At 44.1% G+C, this 22,967-nt stretch overlaps 2 protein-coding genes across 3 annotated transcripts in view; one reads left to right on the top strand and one right to left on the bottom strand.

The window, feature by feature from the left end:
• ARHGEF4 (Rho guanine nucleotide exchange factor 4) overlaps nt 1-22,967 on the bottom strand; it is a 128,502-nt gene that overhangs the window by 15,707 nt on the left and 89,828 nt on the right. For both annotated transcript variants that reach the window (XM_077291096.1, XM_077291098.1), the window contains 4 exons: nt 5,638-5,817; nt 2,715-2,906; nt 1,265-1,444; nt 939-1,171 (listed from right to left, as the gene is read on the bottom strand). In XM_077291096.1, the coding sequence (XP_077147211.1) occupies nt 939-1,171; nt 1,265-1,444; nt 2,715-2,906; nt 5,638-5,817 (785 nt within the window). The remainder of the gene's footprint in view (nt 1-938; nt 1,172-1,264; nt 1,445-2,714; nt 2,907-5,637; nt 5,818-22,967) is intronic.
• LOC143808999 (uncharacterized) lies at nt 14,130-14,808 on the top strand. The gene is made up of 3 exons (XM_077292179.1): nt 14,130-14,184; nt 14,279-14,497; nt 14,621-14,808. Exons 1-3 carry the CDS (start codon nt 14,130-14,132, stop codon nt 14,806-14,808), a joined length of 462 nt encoding a protein of 153 aa, XP_077148294.1.

Below are 22,967 nucleotides of genomic sequence, written 5' to 3'. Positions count from 1 at the left end.
AACGCCTCTGCCTTGTCCCACTGACTCATTGCGGCTGCACAGAATTCTGCATCATTTCAGCTAAAAACATTGCAGAGACAACGTCACTTTACATTACATTAATTACATAACTTTCCATTATACAATGAATCTTACTAATCCAGCATCTGATAATCCAGAAAAACAAGTAACTTTCACTTGTTTCCAGCACAGAAGAGCAATACAACCCAGATTATGTCATAATTTAGCGGATATAAAGTCTTTTTGATAGTGAAGTACAATTTTACCATGCAACTTTGTGTAAAAAAAAGTCAGAAAACTCCTCTGTCACTGATCTGTCACTTGATTTAACAATACAAGGATTTTCAAAGTAAGTGCACCAGCCTCATCAGATCCGAGAGATCTATTTCATAATATATACAGTCTATATTGTGAAATCCTGTGATCGCTTTTAAAGGTATATTCCCATCTCAGAGATCCCAATATGAATATGTAATAGGTGTGATAATAATGATATTAGCAAATTCCTCCAATTAGAAATATAGCATAGTTCTTCTGATTTGCTATGTCTCTTACCTCATGTGCAGGCATTGCAGTAGCTTGCGTATTCACGGTTTCGACCACTCATATAGTGAGTTAGCTAGTTGCAAGTGGTTGTAACCATGGATACCTAAGCTACTGCAATGTCCTGCACGTGGGGTAAAGGATATAGCTAATCAGAAGAACTATACTACATTTCTAATTGGAGGTATTTGCTAACTTTATTATTATGACATCTACTACATATTGGGATAGGATCTTGGCGATGAGAATACTCCTTTAAGATCAAAACTGTTGTTACTGTATGAATAGATCTGAATAGATCCATCCCTGTGTATCTTAGTGGATTTATTCTTGCACCTTGATAGATAAAAGTAGTAATTTGGGCCCATGCGCTCCCCTGAGAAGCTGGTTCCTACCTGTGTTGGGGGTTGGTATATTTCAGCAGCTCAGCAAGCTGTAAGGGATATTTGCAAATTTTCTGCACCGGTGTCAGCAAGAAACCATCAAGAGAAATGTCAATCATCTTCTGCACCAGGCGACAAGTCTCAAAGAAGTAGCCATACTTTTTGACCTTGCTCAGCTTGGAGAGTTCTGTGCAGGCGTTCGGGTGGTTGTTGCAGTATTCGGAGTAGATCTGAAAGTCATTTTGCTATGAAAGAAAAATGAGTGAAATGTAAGATAATGAATCAGTGGCCATTATGGGTCGCTGGGATCAGTAACCGGTCAGTGATACGTAACTTACAAACTGAAGGAAGCAGGAGCCGATCTCGCTCAGATGAGGAGCGTCTTTGATGATTCTCTTCTCCAATGTTTTCAGGAATTTCTTTTGGAACTTGTAAATGTCCTCGATATTTCCAAAAATTGTCCAAAGCTGTTCTTCTGTGAACATGTCGGCCCTTTTACGACACTGCTTGATGTAACCCTGGGAACATGTAAATTGGTAAACCACAGATCAGTTAAAGGAAATAACATTAAAAAAATTATTGCCTAAATCAAGTTTTTATATTAAATATATATATTTTTACATTTACTTTTTTACATTTTTCATATCACAATATGTATTTAAAAAAATAGGAGTTTTCATACTGGTCATTGGGGCTCTTCTAGGCCCACACTTCCTGTTCTTTGAAAAATTGCACATGTACATTAGCAGCAATAGACTGACTGAGACCCTATGTTTTGTAGTAAAGCATCTAATGAACATGTGCAGAAAGCATTGTGATGAGAAGCGGAGCAGGGGGAGTTGTGATATCTTGAGCAATGACAGAAGTACTAGGTACAGCTACTGGATGGGCAGTAAAAGTTGACGCTTTATTTAAAGAATTTAAAAATAATATAAAAAAATTCACATGGAGGGAGAAAGAAGAAAGCGAACTTTGTCCAGCATTCTCTCAGCTGTGATAAAGAATGCTGGACAGTGAGGGTCTGTGGTATACGCCCAGTTGGCTGAACAGAAAATGTGCAACATTATTACCACGGAACATAACTTTGGAACGTAACAACCTAGAAGAAAAAGAAAAACTGTTCCAGAATCAGCAAAGTAGCCACAATTAGAGGAGGAACCCAGTGAGTCAACTGAATATCCATCAGTAAGCCCACTATGATGGTCTGACGGAGAGCCTGTATCTGTTACCTGTCTTTTTGTTTGCTCATCTCAGATAATTTATGACTAAAGACCACAAAAAAGTTGAATATGAAGGGAAATAAAAAGCATGTAAACGCCAAACAATACAACATATTTAATAACACGCAAATTATTTTTATCCCGAAATACATGCATTAAAGTAAAAAAAAAATGTCCCCAAAGGTGGACAATCACTTTAATGTCATCTTTTCTTTTTATTGAAACTTAGATTTTAAATATGAAAATAACTCGAAATAACACCATAAACTCAATAACAATGTATATTTCAACATTATAATGATATATTGTGCTCCCCCATGTAGGCCTGGTGCATTATTTCAAACTTATCCTGTGGGGGCGCTGTTATATTGAGGTCTGTGGAAAGTCCATGCCATATTCTGTGGTGGAAAGTGGTATTGCAGCTGGGAGTTCTGTAATTTCAGGCACAATTTTACACCAATATTCTTAAATTATGGCAGCATCTTTGCTTTTACCAGAAGTAGGTCCTTACACTATATTGCTTTTGCCCAAATTAGTTTTGTTGGTAGATCACTAAATTCTCCTTTACCTCACATATATCCTTCAAATGCTTGATGTAATCCTTCTCTGTATTCAAGATCTCATTGATGACGTTGGTCCTCATTTGATCCTTGTTCGTCTGCCCAAAGCCATGACGCCTCAGGAGAGTCTTGGCGTCCAGGTTTTTGTCTCCGGGTCTACTGGTATAGTCTTCTAGAGGCTCATCCTGGTTCACACGAAGCTGCGTGGATATGAGGATGGTAGTAAATGCATTGCACCAAATAGTGAATATTACTTCCACACCATAATGATCAGTACTATTACTAAGCACTGCAGTATAGGGAGGCAGACTATGTCCACCACCCATGAACACATCTGCTCACCAGATGGCGTGTTACACCAGAGTTTGCGTTCTCGGCCTTATATACTGGACATAGTGGGAAACAAAAAACTAAAAATATGGCTGTGAAATAGAGCATGGCTAATGCCAACCTTCTCTACGTCCCTCAGACTATGGATGACGCTCATTCATGAGTCACTCATAAACTCAAATGCTAAAATTCTGGATCACAAAGTTGTACTGACTGACCAGCAAAGCGGGGGACTCTCTGCTGGACCCACGTTTGGCCTGATAAGAGGGTCCAGACGCTGCAGAGCCCACAAGATCGTTTAGCAGACCAACCCTTCAGACATTTTTTTTTGCTTACGAGAAAAACAGATTGTTTTAAATCAGTGCTTCTTTATATGTTTTTCATCCATTATTGGTCCATGTGTCATCCATTTTTCTCATATGCAAAGAGTAAAAAAAATAAAATCTAAGCTTCTCCTACCCATGAAAGAGTCAGCTGATTGAGGCCTCCCTAACCATAGGCAGCATGTATCAGAGCCTGGCTGCACAATTACAGCCAGCTATATACTGTAGATTTCTCTGAAATACTCCTGCATTTCAGAGAAAAATATAGTTTGAAGGTCCAGCCAGGGACCACAGCCAGAGACAAGACTAGTCCGGCACCTCCCTCCGACCAGCTTCTCACGGCGCCACTCCAGGTCATTAGAAAACTATGGAGCAGAAAGAAGCTCAATAGGGTCTTGTCCGCTTGACACTTAGATAGTATAAAAGGTTATGCTAAAATTTATATAATAATGCTATGGAAAAGAAACCCAGCTGCTGCAGGTCCACGGGTCTTCAGACCGAAGAAATCACAGGAATGGAGAATTGTGGTAAATGAAATGGTAAATCCAGGTCCACACAAGTAGGTTTGAGGTTTGACATAATAAAAACCACAAACCTACTTGTGTGTACCTGCATTTACCATTTCATTTACAATTCTCCATTCCTGTGACTCAAGGTCATTACAGAGACCTGTCGATCTCTTTGAGCACAGCTGGGAATAGCCGGCCAGGGGTGTAGACGGACTAATCTAATTACTGATGAGCGAATGTGCTTGGATAACATCTTATCAGACCATGCTCGGTTATTATACAAGTCTCTTGGACGTGCTTGTATATTGTGTTCGAGTCCTTGCGGCTGCATAATTTGCAGCTGTTAGACCGCCTGAATACATGCGGGCTTTGCCTGTTTGTTAGGGAATCCCCACATGTGTTCAGTCTGTCTAACAGCCGCAAATCATGCAGCCGCAAAGACTCGAACATAATATATGAGCACGCCCAAGATACTCGGATAACACCTGAGCATGATCTGATAAGATGTTATCCGAGCACGTTCGCTCATCACTAAATCTAATCTCTGGCTGTGGTATCCGGCCGGATCTTCTAACTCTGAAACTCCAGAGAACAATCGTGCAGGCCGGCTGTGATTCATGCTGCCTGCGGTTTAGTCAGCATAAATCAGCTTTATAAACATTAATAAACAGACAGGATTAGGACGACACATGGATGGTATCCTGTATTGTCAACTTTTATCTTCACGGATCCATATGTTTGAATGTGCACATATCTTTGTTTTTTTATGTACTCTTGGGTGATAAAAAACACGGACACGTGATCAGCCTTATAGACTGTAATGTGTACATGTTCTGTCTGAGAAGCCACTAGCTATTGGGGTAGCTACTTTATTTTGTTTATTAGCATCTAAAAGGGTCAAAGGTGATAGAAATATTTTGGCTTTCTCACGGTACCTCGGTAGGATGCATAATATATGGATGAAGCAACACTGCATTTGTTACCCTCACTTTGGAAAGTAGATGATGATAGGATAAAAATCCATGTCACTTCTTTTAGGCAGGTACTGATGGAATCCACTCCAAATTAGACATTATCCAATCAAAAATGCTGCAAAAAAATACCCCTTTCAGGAAAAATAAAATCCTTCAAAATGGCCTCTCAGGAAAAGAAAAACTGCATGGAGAATGGGCCAAAAAAGAGCATTTCCTGAAGAGATTCACGCTTGAAAAAATTGTCATTCTTCAACACCTCAAAAACTCAAGCCTAAACATAGCTTTATGTGGAGAGGTTATCCTGATTGCTACTTCATGGAGCATACATTGTACAGACATGTCACAAATAGTCAGGGGTCATCGAGGCAACCTCTTCTCACAGTATGTGGTAGCACAACTGACTGAAATTTCCCAGGAATAAGGAGGCAACAATGGAGAACATCACCAAGAACATGACATTTCTCCAAACATTTGCTTAGGTAGTTTGATGTCCAGGTGCTCACTGAACTCGTCCATCATTTTGTGTATGTTCTGTATTGTTAAGATGTTGTAATTGGGTAATGAGCCAGTTGTGAATCATTGGATGGAGTGTCCACACAAGCTATGACAAGGAACATGGCGGACCCTAGAAACAAGTCCACAGTGGACATCAATTTTTCATTCTCTATGGATTGTTAGTACTGAGCATAACATGATGGAGTGGACGTATTGTACCGGGCACTGCTGAGTGTCATACATTAGGGTCGGATAAATACTACACAACTTTATGGTGACGACAATACACTTCATACTTACTCGTACAAAACTTGCTGGAAACCACCCTTCACTGTCCAGGATGCGACCCCACCACCACTCTTTGTTGGTAGCGTCCATTACTTCAATGACACTGCCGGCCTTGAAGCCCAGTTCTTGATCGTCCATAGTGACATGGTCCCACAGAGCTTCTGCGTAGACCACGCTGCCATCACTTATCAGCTGTAGAGAAATGTATTCACTCAATGTTAGAGGTTATTGGGATAACATCATTTTCACGTGTGTACAGCTTGCACCATACAGAGCTCCTTTCTGTAGTAGACGTGTTACAAAGGATGTAAAAGTCTTCTTCTGATAGGGGGTCTAGGTTTTGTGCTAGTAAGTGACAGTAGCATACTGTGTGAGCACACTGGTCTGAACATTGCAGGTCAAAACAGCTGAGCTGTGTATAACCCACCCACACCACTGATTGACAGCTTTTGTGTACACTGTGCATAGGCAGAAAGATGTTAATTAGTGGCGGGGGTGTGATTACACAGAGCAGGAGGACTTCATTGGACCAGACAACTACTCTTTTGGTGGTAAACTTTACTGGATAAAACATTGATTTTATGGAAACGGCAATACACAGCCTAGTAAGTGACACATCGCTGGAATCAGGGTTTCTGTCCCTACACCATGCTGTTTTGTGATTACATAGCAAAAACCTGCTTCTCTATATTATAAAGATCCAATATGTCACTCATTCTTTACCCTGACATCTTTCAAATTGGATTGGCACATGAACAACTGCCCTAAAATCAAAGGGTTTGGTCAATATAAATCTCATGTGTATGGGTGTGTTAGTAACTGACGATTCTAACATCACAGCGCTCTTTTTTAGACTATTTTATATCTAATGACATCAAGATATAAATAATTGTCCTGTGTTAAGGTAAAAGTTCTTAAAGAAAAGTCGAATACTTCATATACAAATAAATAAAACCCAGGATTCGTCTCATGACTGTGAGATACCTGATAAGGTAGTGGTGACATCATTTCTGTAAAGGGTCGTACAGTATTATCAGTCCAAGTGCGATTCGACAAAACATCGGATTGCACTTGGACCAATGTTATCCAATAGGGCTGTGCACATGTCCTATCTTTTCCTTGGACAGTGTCTGTCCTAGGAAGAAAATCGCTGCATGCAGTTGATCCAATATTTGGATCGCACTTGACCATACAAGTCAATGAGTCCATGGAAACCATCGGGCTGCACTCGGATGACATCTGAGTGCAGTCCGATTTCCACAGACTGATACAATGAAGAAGATGAAGAATTTTTTTTCTCTATGTTCTCACCATCCGAAAGAATTGTATCACACTATGCTGACACTGTGATCAAACACTGAGTCTCATCAGAGTGTGATTAGTCAAGGGCATAACGACCGGTCCTGTATGGGAGGGTCCCACCGACGCCAACAACTATTTCAGAGACTCGCCAGATCCTTGTACTACAATACACACTGCCGGCCAATAATAGGCTGGCAGCTGACATCGGAGTGCAAAACACTGGTGGTGCATGGCAGTGACGTCATGTGCTGCCTATCACTTGCAAGCTGAAGTCAGCTGCCAGTTTCTGCGCTGGCTGTGGAAGTGAGAGCTACACATCGTGGGAGCAGGGGAAGGTGAGTAGAGTTGGTTTTTTTTATATTTGTTGGAGAAGAACCGCAGAACGGGGATATTATTACTGGAATAAGCCCATGATGGTGCAGCGCCCCAGGGTCCTGGTCGTTGCAGTAATGTTATTTTCCTCTAGGGGAGAGTGATGTTACGTTTGGAGGCAAAGAAGGACAACTGCATCCAGGTATCACAAACATGCAACACAAGTAGTGTAGCAGAGGGAGCTCTCGTCAAACTCAATTTGACAGGTGGACACGCCCCTATCAAGCTGTATCAAAGTGTGTAACCCCTCCCCCCTGCCAGCTGGCCTCCTTGTCTTCTAACAGCAGCTGTGTGGCAGCTCCCCCTCCCTTTTTTATATAATTTAATTTGTTAATAGAGTGAATATTATCTCCGTAATTGTTTTATATTAGAGTTTTATATCTATAGGGGATAACGCGCGCATTATGTATGCGGGCGTGTTACAACATGACTGTTATCCCCGTAATTGTTTTATATTAGAGTTTTATATTTATATATATGTATGCGGGCATGTTACAACATGAATATTATCCCCGGGGCATGTTACAACATGCCCCTGGGCATGTTACAACATGAGTGTTACCCCCGTAATTGATTTATATTAGAGTTTTATATTTATAGGTGCTTTATAATGGCCGCATTATGTGTGCGACCATATTACAACAATCGCAGGTATGAATCGTGGTGTTTTATACGTTTATAAAAAAGCAAAAGTCGGGGTATTGTAAAAAAAGTAAAAAGATGTTTATTGTAAATAAACACAGCTCAAATACATTTCAATGATTCTTGCAGAGTATAAAAGCAATAGCATTCAATAGCACATTGGTTATACAGCAACAAACTCTTACAAAATAATGTGATTATTTATCCGCTATAAGTTGTGGCTCATTATCACTGAACACATTCTAACTGCAGAAACTCGGACTGTCTAGTTAACGGACACACTTCTGCCTGCATTTAAGTAAGGAATAGTGTCTCCTAATTAATTACCTTAACAGCTGCGATCACGGTGCTTGGAAAATGACAGCGTATGATTCAAACCATTGTTTGTGGGGCTCCCGCAGCTGTTTCTCAGGTACCCCAAATAACGGCGCAAGCAGAGGATGGCTAAAAATAGTTTACTGTGTGAAGTAAGTTGTGCTAGAATTCTCACTAGCTGCGAAAACACAGAATTTGCTAGCAGCTGTCACACAAAGCATCTGTCACCTTGAACGTCCTCTAAGAATTTAAACAACTAGTTAGATCACCGAAGACAAGTGCAGTGTTGTGTAAATTGATAATTACAATTAGAACGTGTTAAATTTGAAAACGTTGCCGAAATAAAAGTTGTTACGATTCTTTCATTTCTTCGTACAGAATTCGTGAAATGTTGTAAAACATTCTTGAATGGTAATCCGCGCGCTAAATGATGTAAAACATATACGCAGTAGTGGCCGCACGTTTGTGTATACAGGTCTTGGATTTGCGCGTTCTGGTAACAATAAGCGTCACAATTCTTATTCAGGAATGTCACAAATTCGCGTGGGAAGATAATATTTTCAGGGCTGAGGCCGTAACTATCAAAAAACACACCCGTCTTATCATCGCAGAGTACGATTAATACCCAGTGTCGCCCGGGTTGATTCGCCGGGTCTGTATTCACGATATATGCCGCGGGTCTCTGAGTCACCCTTTCTTCCGGAAGCAAATCACACGGAAACACACCGACGAATATGCGGGCTGTAAAATTATTCGACTTCAGCATCGTTGTAAGCTGCAGACTGTCCATCGCTAATTAAAATCGTACAAGATCTCTCGCCTATTATTAATTTCCAGAATGGTGTGATTGACCGCAAAAACAATCATATTTATCGCGTGGGGTGTCGCTAGCGCAAAGCGGACTTCAGCACGTAGGTTACCCGTTTTAACGAGCGAGAAATGTCCTCCAGGCTCTTGATCAGGCGATAAATCAAAAGCAAATAGAGTGAATCCGTCCATAAATTCTTCACGATCTATCGCCATGGCACAATCAGCCTTTTGCTTGCCGGATATATGGGCAAGCGCCATATACTCTCTGATGGCTAAACCATCATTAAAATTAGGGTTATAAGGCCTCGCGGGTATCTGCTGGCCGTCCAGATATAAAGCGGCGTGATTGATATGATAGTGATGGAAGTTCATTGGATTTTTTGCGTAAACGCCACTGAACGATTCATTATCCACAAAAGCGATTATAACGGTCTTTGGTATCTGACCTAGGAAGAGGTTCTCGTGGTTCGTGATCCGTGTCCCCGCGGCTATGCTGTACACTTTCAGACATGTTCGGTCAATAGCGTACTTGGCGGTTGCGGATAGGAGGGCCTGGCTGTGGCCGATTCGGACAGCCGGTGACACCTGCACTCTTTTCACGTAGAGAGCCGCTTGCGAGATTTGCACCTTCAGCGGCTCGACTTCTGCGGACATGAGGCAGAAAGCATCCTTATTTCTTGTTAGCTTAACCTTAAGGTCAAGACCGTTCAATATTAGCTTTGGCTGATTAAATATATCGCCAAAGATGGGGCCCAAGAGGTCGATGGGCCTTGAGCGAGAAGCTGCATGGGCTCTTTTGATAAATCCCGCATTTGCGCCATCCAAGCGCCGATCATCATGATGGCCCGCAGTGTCTTTATAGAACAAACCGGCTGTAAATTGCGACGCCAGCGTCTGCGAGCTGTAATTTAAAAGGGTCTCTATGTACGCTCTATAGCTGTAGAGATTGTCCGATTGCGAGATAAGCCTGTCTCCCAGAGTAATATCGACCTGGTTAAAAAGTGTGGCTAGAGGATAATTTATGAGGGCAACACGGGCATCATCGGCGATAGCCGTATTATCTTGCTTCACGATGCGGCAGCTTACGTACAACAGAGTATTGTTCAGATCATAATAATAATCGCCGCTCCCGGATATGAAAAACTCCAACGGCGCATTGTCCGACAGAGCCGCAACCGGCTGTACTTCCACAAATAGAGATTTCTCTATACTTGTTTGTGTCGGGGGCACGTCAAAAATATCCAGCTCAGATTTTGCGCACTCTACAGAAGCGTCATGCAGGAAAGCCATGATAACCGATTAGAAGATGTCGTCCGCAGAGCGTCTCACCCGTTTCTGGCGGCGACGTCTCTTGGCGGTAATTTTATTCATGAGCATCGGCGGTAAAGGCGGGCAAGCGCGCCTCTTTCTTTTTTGCGCTTTTTTAGCGACATAAACTAATCCAGATCCGTCTTGCTGCGGTTGTGTATTTAACCGCTTCATGAGGGCCGTTGAGGCGGTTGTGACGGCGTCCGTCGCGATGTTCCGGACAGCCGTCTTTATGTGCGGTTTTACTAATTCTAGGCCTCTTCTGAAAAGCGGCACGGCGCGACGAAATAAGCCTTTAAATATCCCGGCCAGGCCGGAGCCGTACATGTACTCACTCCCGCGGAATCCCTCTAGCCCGTGCCCCGACTGGGCAGTATAGTAGCGGGCATAAACAGCGGGGTCTCCATACAGCCTTTGAGACACCATTTTATCGTGTCAATACTGTCGCGGTCTGAAATGTAATCGCACTATACACTTCCCGTATCTGAATTTAACAGGCGTAGCCTGGTCCGACATGACTGTAATGTTTATGGAGTCAAAGTGCTGTTTGCACAGCGGTATGTAATCGGGGCGCGTGTAGCGCACCGTGACGATATCATTATCATCGCCGCTAACTTCTACGGTTCGTAACAGTTGAACGTAACTGTCGCCTACAAGCTGGTGCTGAATTATATCGGTGTATACAAAAAGCGAATAAAAACCGGCCTTTGAATCGGGGTAAAAGCGACGATTCCACGGCATTAAAGCAACGGGGGAGTCCTCGACGGTCTGTAGGCCGAAAATAAATTTTAGCTTAGTACCCAGAGCAAATTGTATAGGGGCCGGGTCGGGCAGGATCACCTCTCGGCGTAGCTCATCATACCGTATTCTGTAGGCCGGCGCGGATAAATTCAGCCCTTCTATTCGGGTATTGACCGTGGCAACCAGCTTATGAATGTTCGAGTAAAATCCTGATTTTATGTGATAATGTTCTAACGGATCGCCGTGTTTCGCGGCGTAGAAGTTCCCTTCAAAAGCCTCAAACGTGTTCCACGTATGGGGGTACTGTATTTCCGTTAACGCCACTTCATAAGCTTCTGAAAGATGAACGGCCCTCGCTAGCTTGGTGTTGTAATTCGATATGGTGTTATCGGGGTAGATATTAATTGACGAATTACTGGGAAGAGTCACAAAAAAGGAGCGCGATTCCATAGCTATATATCTGTCAACTCCGAAGCCGGGATCCAACTATTGAATTTTTCGGGGTACCCCAGCCATTTGACGAGGCAGTGACTTACACCCCCGACACGTTTTTTTCTCAAAATCTTTTCCACTCTGTAGACGCGATTCTCATCCGCGGGTATTTTTTGCAGTTCTTCCTTATAAAATGACCCCTCTACAGGGTCGCCGGCTAAATCACTAATTTTATAAAGAGGTTTATGAAATTTAACGGAGACCCCGGTAATTAAAAAAATCTCTTCGCTGTACGTTTTCTCATACCCCTTACAGAACGTATTTTTATAGCGGGATATTCTCACATGATCACCGACCTTTAAAGTCGGTTTAATCGGTTTATTAGCAATAGTAGAACTGTAAATATTGCGCCAGATTTGCATAGCGTTTTTCTCTGTCACTTCAGCGGGACTACAGCGTATGGTAGAATGATACGTGTGGTTGTAGATATGCACCAAATCCGGTAAAATATCAATATACCTAAAGGTATTATGCTTCGTGAGATAGCGCCACATACGCGTTTTTAACGTGCGATTAAAGCGCTCTACCATAGCAGCTTTCACGGCGTTGTTGGTAAAAAAGTGGTGGATATTGTGTAAATTACACAGCCGCTTGACTGACGAATTTATAAATTCTTTGCCGCGATCCGTCTGCAATTTCTTCGGTATGCGCTTATCATTTTGAAATATTAATTCGAACGACCTAGCCACGCTGGAACCCGTTTTGGACGACAAAGCAACACACCACGCGTATCTCGATAAAGTATCAATCACCGTCAGGATGTATTTAACGTTATCATTCTCCCTCGAATAGTCGATTAAACTTACGAGATCAGCCTGCCATTGCGAGTCAATATTTGAGACATAAATTTTATTTGTAAGAAAAATTTTTCTGACGGGTTTGTGCAGGGAATAAGAGTCTTGTCTGGTCAGCCACTCAGACACGTCAGATTTCTTTATTCCGCGGTCTCTCGTCGCTCTAAATAATTTGTCAATTCCCCCGAATGATCCCGAATTGTTCGGTGTAAAATACTGCTTTTCTAATAGGCGATCCCGGGTATTAGAATCCATGACTGAATAAATGACTGTGCCTAATCACCAGGCGCAGGCCTCTTCAGGTGTATAAAATTTCGTATCAAACGGTGTATTTATCCCAAATATCACAGGCCAAGATAACTCGCTTAGATTTTTTTTTTTTTTCTACACATCAGCTGCTAGTCATTACAGTCCAAGATGAGTCCCTTAGTTTTTACACAGCAGGTGCGAGTCACTAGTGTAATCCGATACTGCCTGCTTGAAAACAGCCTTTGTTTGTTTTTTCTTTAAATACTGGGCCAGAGAGCGACAGTGAAGACACTGAAGACAGCGCTTCAACGCCTCTGAATAACTGCTCTTTTAAAAGGTAAGTGTCAACCGCTTTATCTGCGCTCCGGCATTATAATCCATGTACAGTATGTAATTGTTATATAGGCCCGTAGAAAGTAAGGCCGCAAGGACAGGGTCCACTCTGTACCAACCTGTCGCTGTAAACATGGTTACTGTAAACGATATTTATAACCCCACGTATGCAGCACCTTTCTCATGGACAGCACCGAGGGATTAATGTTGATGTATAAATAATAATAATAGTTAAAAACTGAATCTTTCTAATTCATATATAGTATTATTTATACCTCTGATTGATTATTTTTAGTTATACCTGCGGTATCACACTGCCATCTAGTGGCCAACTCTTTAACTTCAGTATTTACTAGCCTTTGCATACCAGCAATTATTATACCCACATTTGTGCCATTATAGAATCTATTAACATCAATACCGAAGCCCTTTTGATGTGATGGCGCTGTCGTGTATATATTTATACTTCTGACTACCTATTTTAGTTACATCCTTCAATCAGATATAAGTCTGACACGGGGGCTTCTAAAGAGCCATTGGCGGGCCTATTTTTCCAGCACCCCCGTCTTTTAAAGATATGTAATTTTTAAAATAATATGTCAATAAAGATATTTTAACTTTTATTTACTAGCGCGGCACCTCATACCGTGTATTTTTGTCAGCGCTAATTCATATATAGTACATATATATATATATATATATATATATATATATATATATTTGTTATATAGTTAAAATCTGTATTTATCGCCGGTATAAAGACTTGCGATAGGGGCGTAACCGGGTTGTGTTTCTGGGCGTTAACACCCGCTTTGCTTTCTGACCAGCAGAATAAATACCGCTGTCTGTGTCTGTACACTCGCCAGAAGTCAGTCGCTGTCTAATCTCTGACCTATTCGGAAATGTAAGTATATAAGACAGTTGTCTTATTATTCGCAAATGCTTAATTATGTTTTAGAGACGCGTAGTTAAATATATTTATTATTATGACATGATTTGTGTAATGCAGTAGTTAATAGCCGTTAATACAGGCTAACTAGTGTATTCAGCGTGTACTTATTACCTATATTGTTTAGTATAAATAATATTTGCGGTGTGAAATTAATATAGACGGTGCAAAAATTTACACGAGTAATTTATGTTTAGATGGATTCCCAAAATTTTTTGGATTTTCCCGATCAATTTGAGGATTCGGTATTAGGTATGTTTCAAGCTTTATATAAATGCAACTGCTAGTGTACCATTCTATGTAAGCGCTGTTATGTATATTATATTTATATTCTTTCTTGATTAAGATGAATTTATCAGGAACCTTCCGGATGCTGAATTTAACACCTACAGCGTGCCAACTCTGGACAACGTACCGAGCCTGGGGTGCGATACAGCCGGAGCTGCGTTTAATATCGCTGATGAGGCTGATGCCTGGTCGTTTAATATCGCCGATGAGGCTGGTGCCTGGTCGTTTAATATCGCTGATGAGGCTGATGCACGGGATTCTGCCCCGGACATCATAGGTGGGTTGTGTGCATATATCTTTTAAGTATTTAGCCGTGTAAATATATATTCATTCTTCACAGATGGCGACATGAATCTCTTTCAAGTATTTAGTCGTGTAAATATATATTCATTCTCTACAGATGTCGACCTGATTCCAGAACCAGATACCCCGGAACACAATCAGATGCTCGTTGAAGACCCGACGTACCAGGCCCCTACACCGAGAAACAGTCCTGTTTCTAGAGCCCCTAAAAAGCCGCGAGGAGCTGCGAGCAAGAAAGGAAAAGGTAGCGATCGTATGAAACGTGTTTTTGCACAACCGCTCTGAGAAAAGCCCCCGCGACACTACTAAGGCCTATATCTTTGTTTATAGCTTGTAAACTGAAGCCTAGAAGGGTTTTCACAAAGGAGAATATACACCTGCTAGCGGAGAACCCCACAGAAGCTCCAGAAGCCGCCACGGCAGGCATCCACCCCATATCGCTAGACCGTAAGTGTATGCTTTGATATACGTGTACACTCTCTGTACAGTTAATGATGCCCATGCTTCTCCAATGAGCTCCTGACCACACACATATCTGGCACATATCTGGCACATATCTGACACATATCTGACACATGTCTGACACATATCTGACGCATATCTGACGCATATCTGACGCGTGTATAATCTTTCCTGCAGCTAAAAGCAAAGTCATGAGAAAAATACACCCAACACCTCTACAGCCGCTACAGCTCACCGAGAATGGCGCAGTACCAGTGTGGCCGTCAATACAACCATCGATCACCCGTGTGAATGACCCCACGCTACTATATCCAGAAGTGGTAGAGGTACCCCGAAAACATAACCGAAAAACAAAACATATTACAGATCCAGTAAACACAACAAGCGCCGCGGGTGCCGCAGCAACGCTGTCTCGTGAAGAACTTGATCGTGAGATTGATCAGCTCGCTGATGGTAAGCGATCAGCCGCGGAACCGATCATTATACGTATGTCACACACTATGCATCCGCCAGCGGCATATCTAACTGCCCCTGCTAACACCTCTGGAGCTGTCCCCACAGGCGCCTCTAATTTGGGTAGTACATCTCATGCTTGTGTATCTAACTCTGTTAATGCTAAGAAGGGGTTAAAGAGGGCATTACCAGCGAGTGCTAAGTTGTGTAAAAAGACGAGGATTCAAGCGCCAGCTACAAATCTGCCGCATGAATCCAGCAGTTGGGGGCTCGCTGAAATGTCTGTGTTTCAGGAGCTGTTCACGCGCTACTTACGCTACAAACTCTGGGGTCCCAACATAATGTTTTTTTGTGATACTTTTGAAAAATTATTATCAACACAAACCCCGACACACGCTAATAAGATCGAACTATATGCACTCCGGAGTCTGCAGCTGGATGGCGAGACAGCAGCTGCCGCTACCCCATTATGCCTGAATATGGTCGGGCACGGTATGCATAAACCAGCTAAATCGGCAACACCAGGCTATAATAGGGCTAGAGTTATAAAGAGGGCTCTAAAATTGTTGGTCAGCGCCAGACGCTCGCTATGCGCTAGGAGGCGGCGTGGCGGTATGTGTCCTGCAATACCTCTACAGACGCCACAATTGCAACCACACGCGGGAGACCCGCATTCACATAGTCGTGGCCACTCTGCAGATGCCTTGCCCGCATCTACACAAAATTCACATACCTCAGACGTTGACACAACCGCTGGTGGTGATGCGTTGTACAACGATCATACAGTATTTTTACAGCGCATCTATCACCATCATAGACCTCTCCGCAATTTCAGCGGGCATATACATACAAATCATTTTAGGTTTGTAAATTTGGAGCGTGTACGATCATTTGTAGAGGGTGTGAATATTGTTCATGACGGCATTCAGTCATTACTGGATAGAATCATCGGGGACATTGAACCTGGTGACTTTGTACAGTTAAGGCTTGAAGGTGGCGATACTCTAGATCCTATTTTCGCAACAAAACAGACCAGGGAAGATTTTAATGCCGAATCTTTTTTAAACGCCGTTGCCCGTACGCTTCAAAGTAACGCTGAATGTCTGGCATCCAACTCGTTAAAGCTAGTCGTAACCATCATTAAAAATAGCGGAGGTATGCCTGTTTTACAACCGCGTATGCCGGGCTAGAGCTCTATTCGCTGCTGGACCGGCTGCAGGAGAGGTGCCTTTATCACGACACAGATTCTGTTATTTTTGTACAGAGAGCCGGTGAGTGGCAACCGCCTTTAGGCGATTACCTGGGGGAGCTGACCAGTGAAATACCCGATGGTACACACATCACAGAATTTGTATCCGCGGGCCCCAAAACTTACGGGTACAAACTCAACACGGGTAAAACTGTCTTAAAAGTTAAGGGTATAACACTAAATGTTGGTAACTCTCAATCTATTAATTTCAACAGTCTAAAAGATCTAGTTCTGGACTACCCGAGCAATTCTGACGCAGATACGCAGAAACGTATTGTCGTACAACAGCCGTCCATTGTAAGAAATAAAAAGTGCTGGGAGATTGAAACGAGGCCGTTACGCAAAACACAAAAGTGCGTTTATACAAAGCGGCGACTAATTGACGGTTTCACAACCCTGCCTTTTGGGTATTAGCAGAGTATTGCGCTGATGGATACCCGCTTGCAACACCCATTCTCATGCATTCTAGCGGGACCGTCTAATTCTGGAAAGAGCTATTTTGTAAAACAGTTACTGTATAATATTGAAACTAATTTTTCTCAGAAACCTGATAATATTGTTTGGTTTTATTCGTGTTGGCAGAAACTATATGATGAAATCTCTCTCTCTTTTCCCCACGCCAGATTTGTGGAGGGTCTGCCGCGTACATTCGTAGATGACGAATTATTCCCGCCGGAGAAGGTGAATTTGGCTATTGTTGATGACCTCATGGAGAGTGCTAGTGAAAATTGTGAGATAGAAAAAGCCTTTACCAAGTATGTGCACCACAGAAATCTCAGCATTTTCTACCTGGTTCAAAACATATTTTGCCAGGGTAAGAAAAGCCGTACGATAAATTTAAACACAAAATACATGGTGCTTTTTAAAAACCCCCGAGATAAATTACAAATTTTAACTCTAGCGCGCCAGATGTATCCCGGAAAAACAAGTTTTTTCCTAGAAGCTTTTGAGGATGCCACGCGGGGACCTTATGGGTATTTGCTTGTGGATTTGAGAGCTAATACCCCTGAGGAACACCGCTTAAGGAACGGCTTGTTTCCACCAGCGTTGCCCGCGGTTTATGTTCAAAAGAAAATCACTTCTAAAAAGTGAATTTTACCCGGGTATCAGACATTCCACGCTGTGTGCGTTGTGCTGTAAAGATGTCTGAGAGACTCCGGCGTAACTGGGCTCTCTTAAAAACTCTGGTGAAGGCAACCCCGGCTGTCCGAAAGTCTATTTTGCGCAATGCGAGCAATGATTTAATTACAGCTATAGGCGAGATTGCTTTAAACATCTTAAAAGGCAGGATTCCGCTGAAAGAGCGGCAAAAAGGCATATTAAAGAAGTGGCGTAAAGCTATAAGAACCCTGAGCGACAGATCGCAGCCCATAAAGAAAAAGAAGCGGCTACTAAAGCAGGCCGGCGGGTTTATCGGCCCTCTTTTAGCTTTTGCAATCCCTATAATAACAAGCCTGCTCGCGGGAAGATAATGGAGCATACAGAGAAAATGTATCTAGTCCCCAAACAGGAGCTAGACAAACTAAGACCCGGCGCTACAGCTAACATACGTGACAGCGTTATTCAACGCCTTGATGGCGAAATTAGCGACATTTTACAACGTCGTGACATTCCAGATGATGTGAAAATTAAGATGTATAGCGCGGCGCTACAAAGATACTTGGTGCATACGCGGCAGAGCTCAAAAGAAGTAGCGGCTTTAAATCTCGTTAGCCCTCCTGATCCTGGTCAGCAACAATTGTCAAATACCGACTCTGATAAAAATCGAGAGATCGCTGAAATTGTCAGCCACATAAACCAAAGATATAAAAAGAATGCTGAATTTTTACTAAACAGGTTACTACAGAATAAAAATGTTACAGACTGGAATAATAAAGCTGAATTTATTTTCAAAGGATCCGTAATACCGGGGTCTAACTTACTGGATTTGGTACTCAGGGCCGGCGTTAGGGGCAGGCAGACCAGGCAGCTGCCTGGGGCCCCCACTCCCCCAGGGGCCCCCAGCTAGCGGCAAATCACGCAGCCGCTATGGGGCCCCGGGCCCCTGTGAGGCAGGGGGCCCGCCTGCCGCCAGCGCTGACTCCCCCGCCGGCCGCATTGAACTGTACCGGCATCTGCCGGTACAGTTCAAAGCAATGATGGAGGAGAGAGCGTCACCTGACGCCCCCTCTCCCATCATTCCCCGCTCTGCCTCTGACACAGCGGGTGCGCGCGCACTCACTGTGTCCCAGGCAGAGCAGCTGCAGCCGCCGACACAGGAGCAGCGCGGGCACGTGTGGAGAGGTGAGGAGCTTGTGTTTTTTTTTTTTCTTTTTACTGGACGGGGAGAGGAGAGGGGAGGAGGGGAGAGGAGAGGAGAGGGGGGGATGTGAGCTGTGGTGTACACCACTGGGGGCTGTGCTGTATACTACTGGGGGCTCTGCTGTATACCCCTGGGGGCACTGCTGTACACCACTGGGGGCTGTGCTGTATACTACTGGGGGCTCTGCTGTATACCCCTGGGGGCACTGCTGTACACCACTGGGGGCTGTGCTGTATACTACTGGGGGCTCTGCTGTATACCCCTGGGGGCTCTGCTGTATACCCCTGGGGGCTCTGCTGTATACCCCTGGGGGCTCTGCTGTATACCACTGGGGGCTGTGCTGTATACCCCTGGGGGCTCTGCTGTATACCCCTGGGGGCTCTGCTGTATACCCCTGGGGCTCTGCTGTATACCCCTGGGGGCTCTGCTGTATACCCCTGGGGGCTCTGCTGTATATTACTGGGGGCTCTGCTGTATATTACTGGGGGCTGTGCTGTATACTACTGGGGGCTCTGCTGTATACCCCTGGGGGCTCTGCTGTATACCCCTGGGGGCTCTGCTGTATATTACTGGGGGCTCTGCTGTATATTACTGGGGGCTGTGCTGTATACTACTGGGGGCTCTGCTGTATACCCCTGGGGGCTCTGCTGTATACCCCTGGGGGCTCTGCTGTATACCCCTGTGGGCTCTGCTGTATACCCCTGTGGGCTCTGCTGTATACCCCTGTGGGCTCTGCTGTATATCCCTGTGGGCTCTGCTGTATACTACTGTGGGCTCTGCTGTATACTATATGGAGGACTATGGCGTGTGCATTTTAATATATGGAGGACTATGAAGAGTGTATTATACTATATGGAGGACTGTGGAGCACATTATATTATATGGAGGACTATGGGGTGTATTTTACTAAACAAGTAAAATGCTGCATATTCATTGGGTGATTGGATTGTTTATGCCGGAATAAAAATCATTGTTCTCAGCAGCACATCACCCTATGTAAACTGTAGATGTGCTGCTGATAACATGATACTGTATGGTGATCTGTTAGTGATCTATTAGTGATGGTTCTGTCCCATCATTCTTTCTCAGATGGTGGAAAGAGGCCGGGAAACAAGCGTCCAACGACTTCAGTATTGTCGATCACACTCGTTTAGCGGCCTGAGATCAGCGCAGGTAAATACAACCGAAATGCTTCTGTGTGACGTGCAATATGTTAGCATTTGGGGCCCCATTTTAAACTTTGCCTAGGGCCCCACTTTGCCTAAAACCGGCCCTGTTGGTACGTAGTACTACGCAGAGTCACGCTCTGACCGGCAGAAATTTACCGCCGGGTTGGGAAGCATTTATGCGTGCTATGGCCGAGCTAAATATACCGTCTACAGTTGTTGGTAATCCCACTACTAGGAAGCTTTTAGACGAACTAAAAATTTCCAGCAGCGAGACACACGCTGTATCTACGCCGCAGAAACTAGCCCCGGCACCTCGTACAATCCAATCTTTACATTCCCCGCCATTAGGCACCAGCCGTGGAACTCTGCTACCTAAAAGAAGGTCTCTACCGCTGCTACAAACCATGTGGCTCACAATGTAAAGAATGTCGTAGCGATGCTTTTTATTTTTGTAAGAAACGTAATGATGTATATTCATGCGATACTATTTATTTTTGTAAGAAATTTGTTGCTGTATAACCAACGTGCTATTGAATGCTATTGCTTTTATACTCTGCAAGAATCATTGAAATGTATTTGAGCTGTGTTTATTTACAATAAACATCTTTTTACTTTTTTTACAATACCCCGACTTTTGCTTTTTTATAAACGTATAAAACACCACGATTCATACCTGCGATTGTTGTAATATGGTCGCACACATAATGCGCCCATTATAAAGCACCTATAAATATAAAACTCTAATATAAATCAATTACGGGGGTAACACTCATGTTGTAACATGCCCAGGGGCATGTTGTAACATGCCCCGGGGATAATATTCATGTTGTAACATGCCCGCATACATATATATAAATATAAAACTCTAATATAAAACAATTACGGGGATAACAGTCATGTTGTAACACGCCCGCATACATAATGCGCGCGTTATCCCCTATAGATATAAAACTCTAATATAAAACAATTACGGAGATAATATTCACTCTATTAACAAATTAAATTATATAAAAAAGGGAGGGGGAGCTGCCACACAGCTGCTGTTAGAAGACAAGGAGGCCAGCTGGCAGGGGGGAGGGGTTACACACTTTGATACAGCTTGATAGGGGCGTGTCCACCTGTCAAATTGAGTTTGACGAGAGCTCCCTCTGCTACACTACTAACACATTTCACACTCCAGGCCACCAGGGGGAGCTCTTGCTTCTATTTATTAGGTCACTCCCCACATTGGTAAAACTGGTGACCTGTAGGGAAAGTTAGTTGATGGCTGAGCTTCGCTCAGGTAGTTGGTCCCTGGCAGGGGTGGGATCCTGTCAGAGATCGAGGGAGAAGGACACGGAGCTGTGCATGCCCTCAGAGCTGCAGCTCCTAGAAAGAGACCTCGAAGACCGAATTGTATTGCAGCGAGCGTGCAAAGAAGTCATAGCAAAGGGAGGATATCAGAAGGGGACCAGCCCTACACAGGCTGCCTCCTTCTGAGGCGCAGAAGCCCGGTAGCTGGAACACCGATGGAGTAATGTTCTTTATGCCTTGCTCCAGAGACCGGCGGGACAGCTAATTTCATTTAACCTGTCCGCCCTACACCCAGGAGGCACGGTGGCACTCCTTAGAGGCTGGGGCATGATAGAGTCCCTATAAACCGCCTCAAGCCACCAGTCATAAGGATTTGTCCTATCCTATATGGGGGACAGAGAGAGAGACATTACATCTGTGAGGACCTTATGTGAAGTCTTAGGCTACTTTCACACTAGCGTCGTGCACTGCACGTCGCTATGCGTTGTTTTGTCGAAAAAACGCATCCTGCAAAAGTGCTTGCAGGATGCGTTTTCCTCCATTGACTTGCATTAGCGATGCAGTGCGACACATTGCCGCACGTCGCAACCGTCGTGCGATGGTTGCGTCGTGTTGCGTCGGACCGTCGCCATCAAAAAACGTTGCATGTAACGTTTTTTGGTGCGGGTACTCCGCCCCCTCCTCCCCGCACCTCACAATAGGGCAGCGGATGCGTTGAAAAACAGCATCCACTGCCCCCATTGTGCGGCGCTTCCCCAGTATGCATCGGTGCGCCGCAACGTCGCATTGCGACGCGCAGTGCACGATGCTAATGTGAAAGTAGCCTTAGGCAGTAAGGAACTACAACTCTGCAGCGCAAGGGAAGGCTGCTGATTTCCACCTGGATAAGGGGACTCCGGATTTGCCTCCAAACCGGCCGGACTCTGCCTGCCCTGTGATCTGGTGCCCTGGACTGTGGATGCTGAAGTCTTCAGGAAAAGTAAAGAGACTGCAACCTTGTGTCCTCGTTCTTCTCTGCGCCTCTCACCATCCACCATCTACACACCGGGAAGCCCTGGGGATACACTTCATCTGTGGGAAGGTATACCATCTAGCTGCCATAACATCACCCCAGCGGACCCCTTAAAGCAGCGTCGGTCACCCTGACCGAATACCACAGGTGGCGTCACGAACACAAACTTTATCCCTTTAAAGACCTTTCCCTTTTACACGGACGTCCCAGGGCCACGGACCGGGTCAGCCACCGTGACATCTCCCTGTCAACCGAAGGACCCGGTACCGAGTACCCCACGGCCCCATGGGGGCACTCCAATGGCAAACATATCAGGATAGGGGACATATATTACTGGAAGGGGCCCAGGATGGGGGCATTATACCAGGATGAGGAACATATATCACCGGAGGGGGCCAGGATGGGGGCATTATATCTGGAAGGGGCCCAGGATGGGGAATATTATTACAGAAAGGAGTCGGGATGGAAGACATTATTAGGCTATGTGCAGACGTTGCGGATTCG

The sequence above is a fragment of the Ranitomeya variabilis genome, chromosome 2, assembly GCF_051348905.1.
Source record: "Ranitomeya variabilis isolate aRanVar5 chromosome 2, aRanVar5.hap1, whole genome shotgun sequence".
Classification (NCBI taxonomy): Eukaryota; Metazoa; Chordata; class Amphibia; order Anura; family Dendrobatidae; genus Ranitomeya; species Ranitomeya variabilis.
The sequence above is the reverse complement of the archived record's forward strand: the minus strand, read 5'-3'. Positions and strand labels throughout refer to the sequence as shown.

Excerpts from the sequence above, each read along its gene's own strand:
- LOC143808999 (XM_077292179.1), top strand. The coding sequence starts at position 14,130 with ATGGATTCCCAAAATTTTTTGGATTTTCCCGATCAATTTGAGGATTCG. Across the intron at positions 14,185-14,278 it reads ATTTGAGGATTCGGTATTAG|ATGAATTTATCAGGAACCTT; the intron begins GTATGTTTCAAG and ends TTCTTGATTAAG. Across the intron at positions 14,498-14,620 it reads TTCTGCCCCGGACATCATAG|ATGTCGACCTGATTCCAGAA; the intron begins GTGGGTTGTGTG and ends CATTCTCTACAG.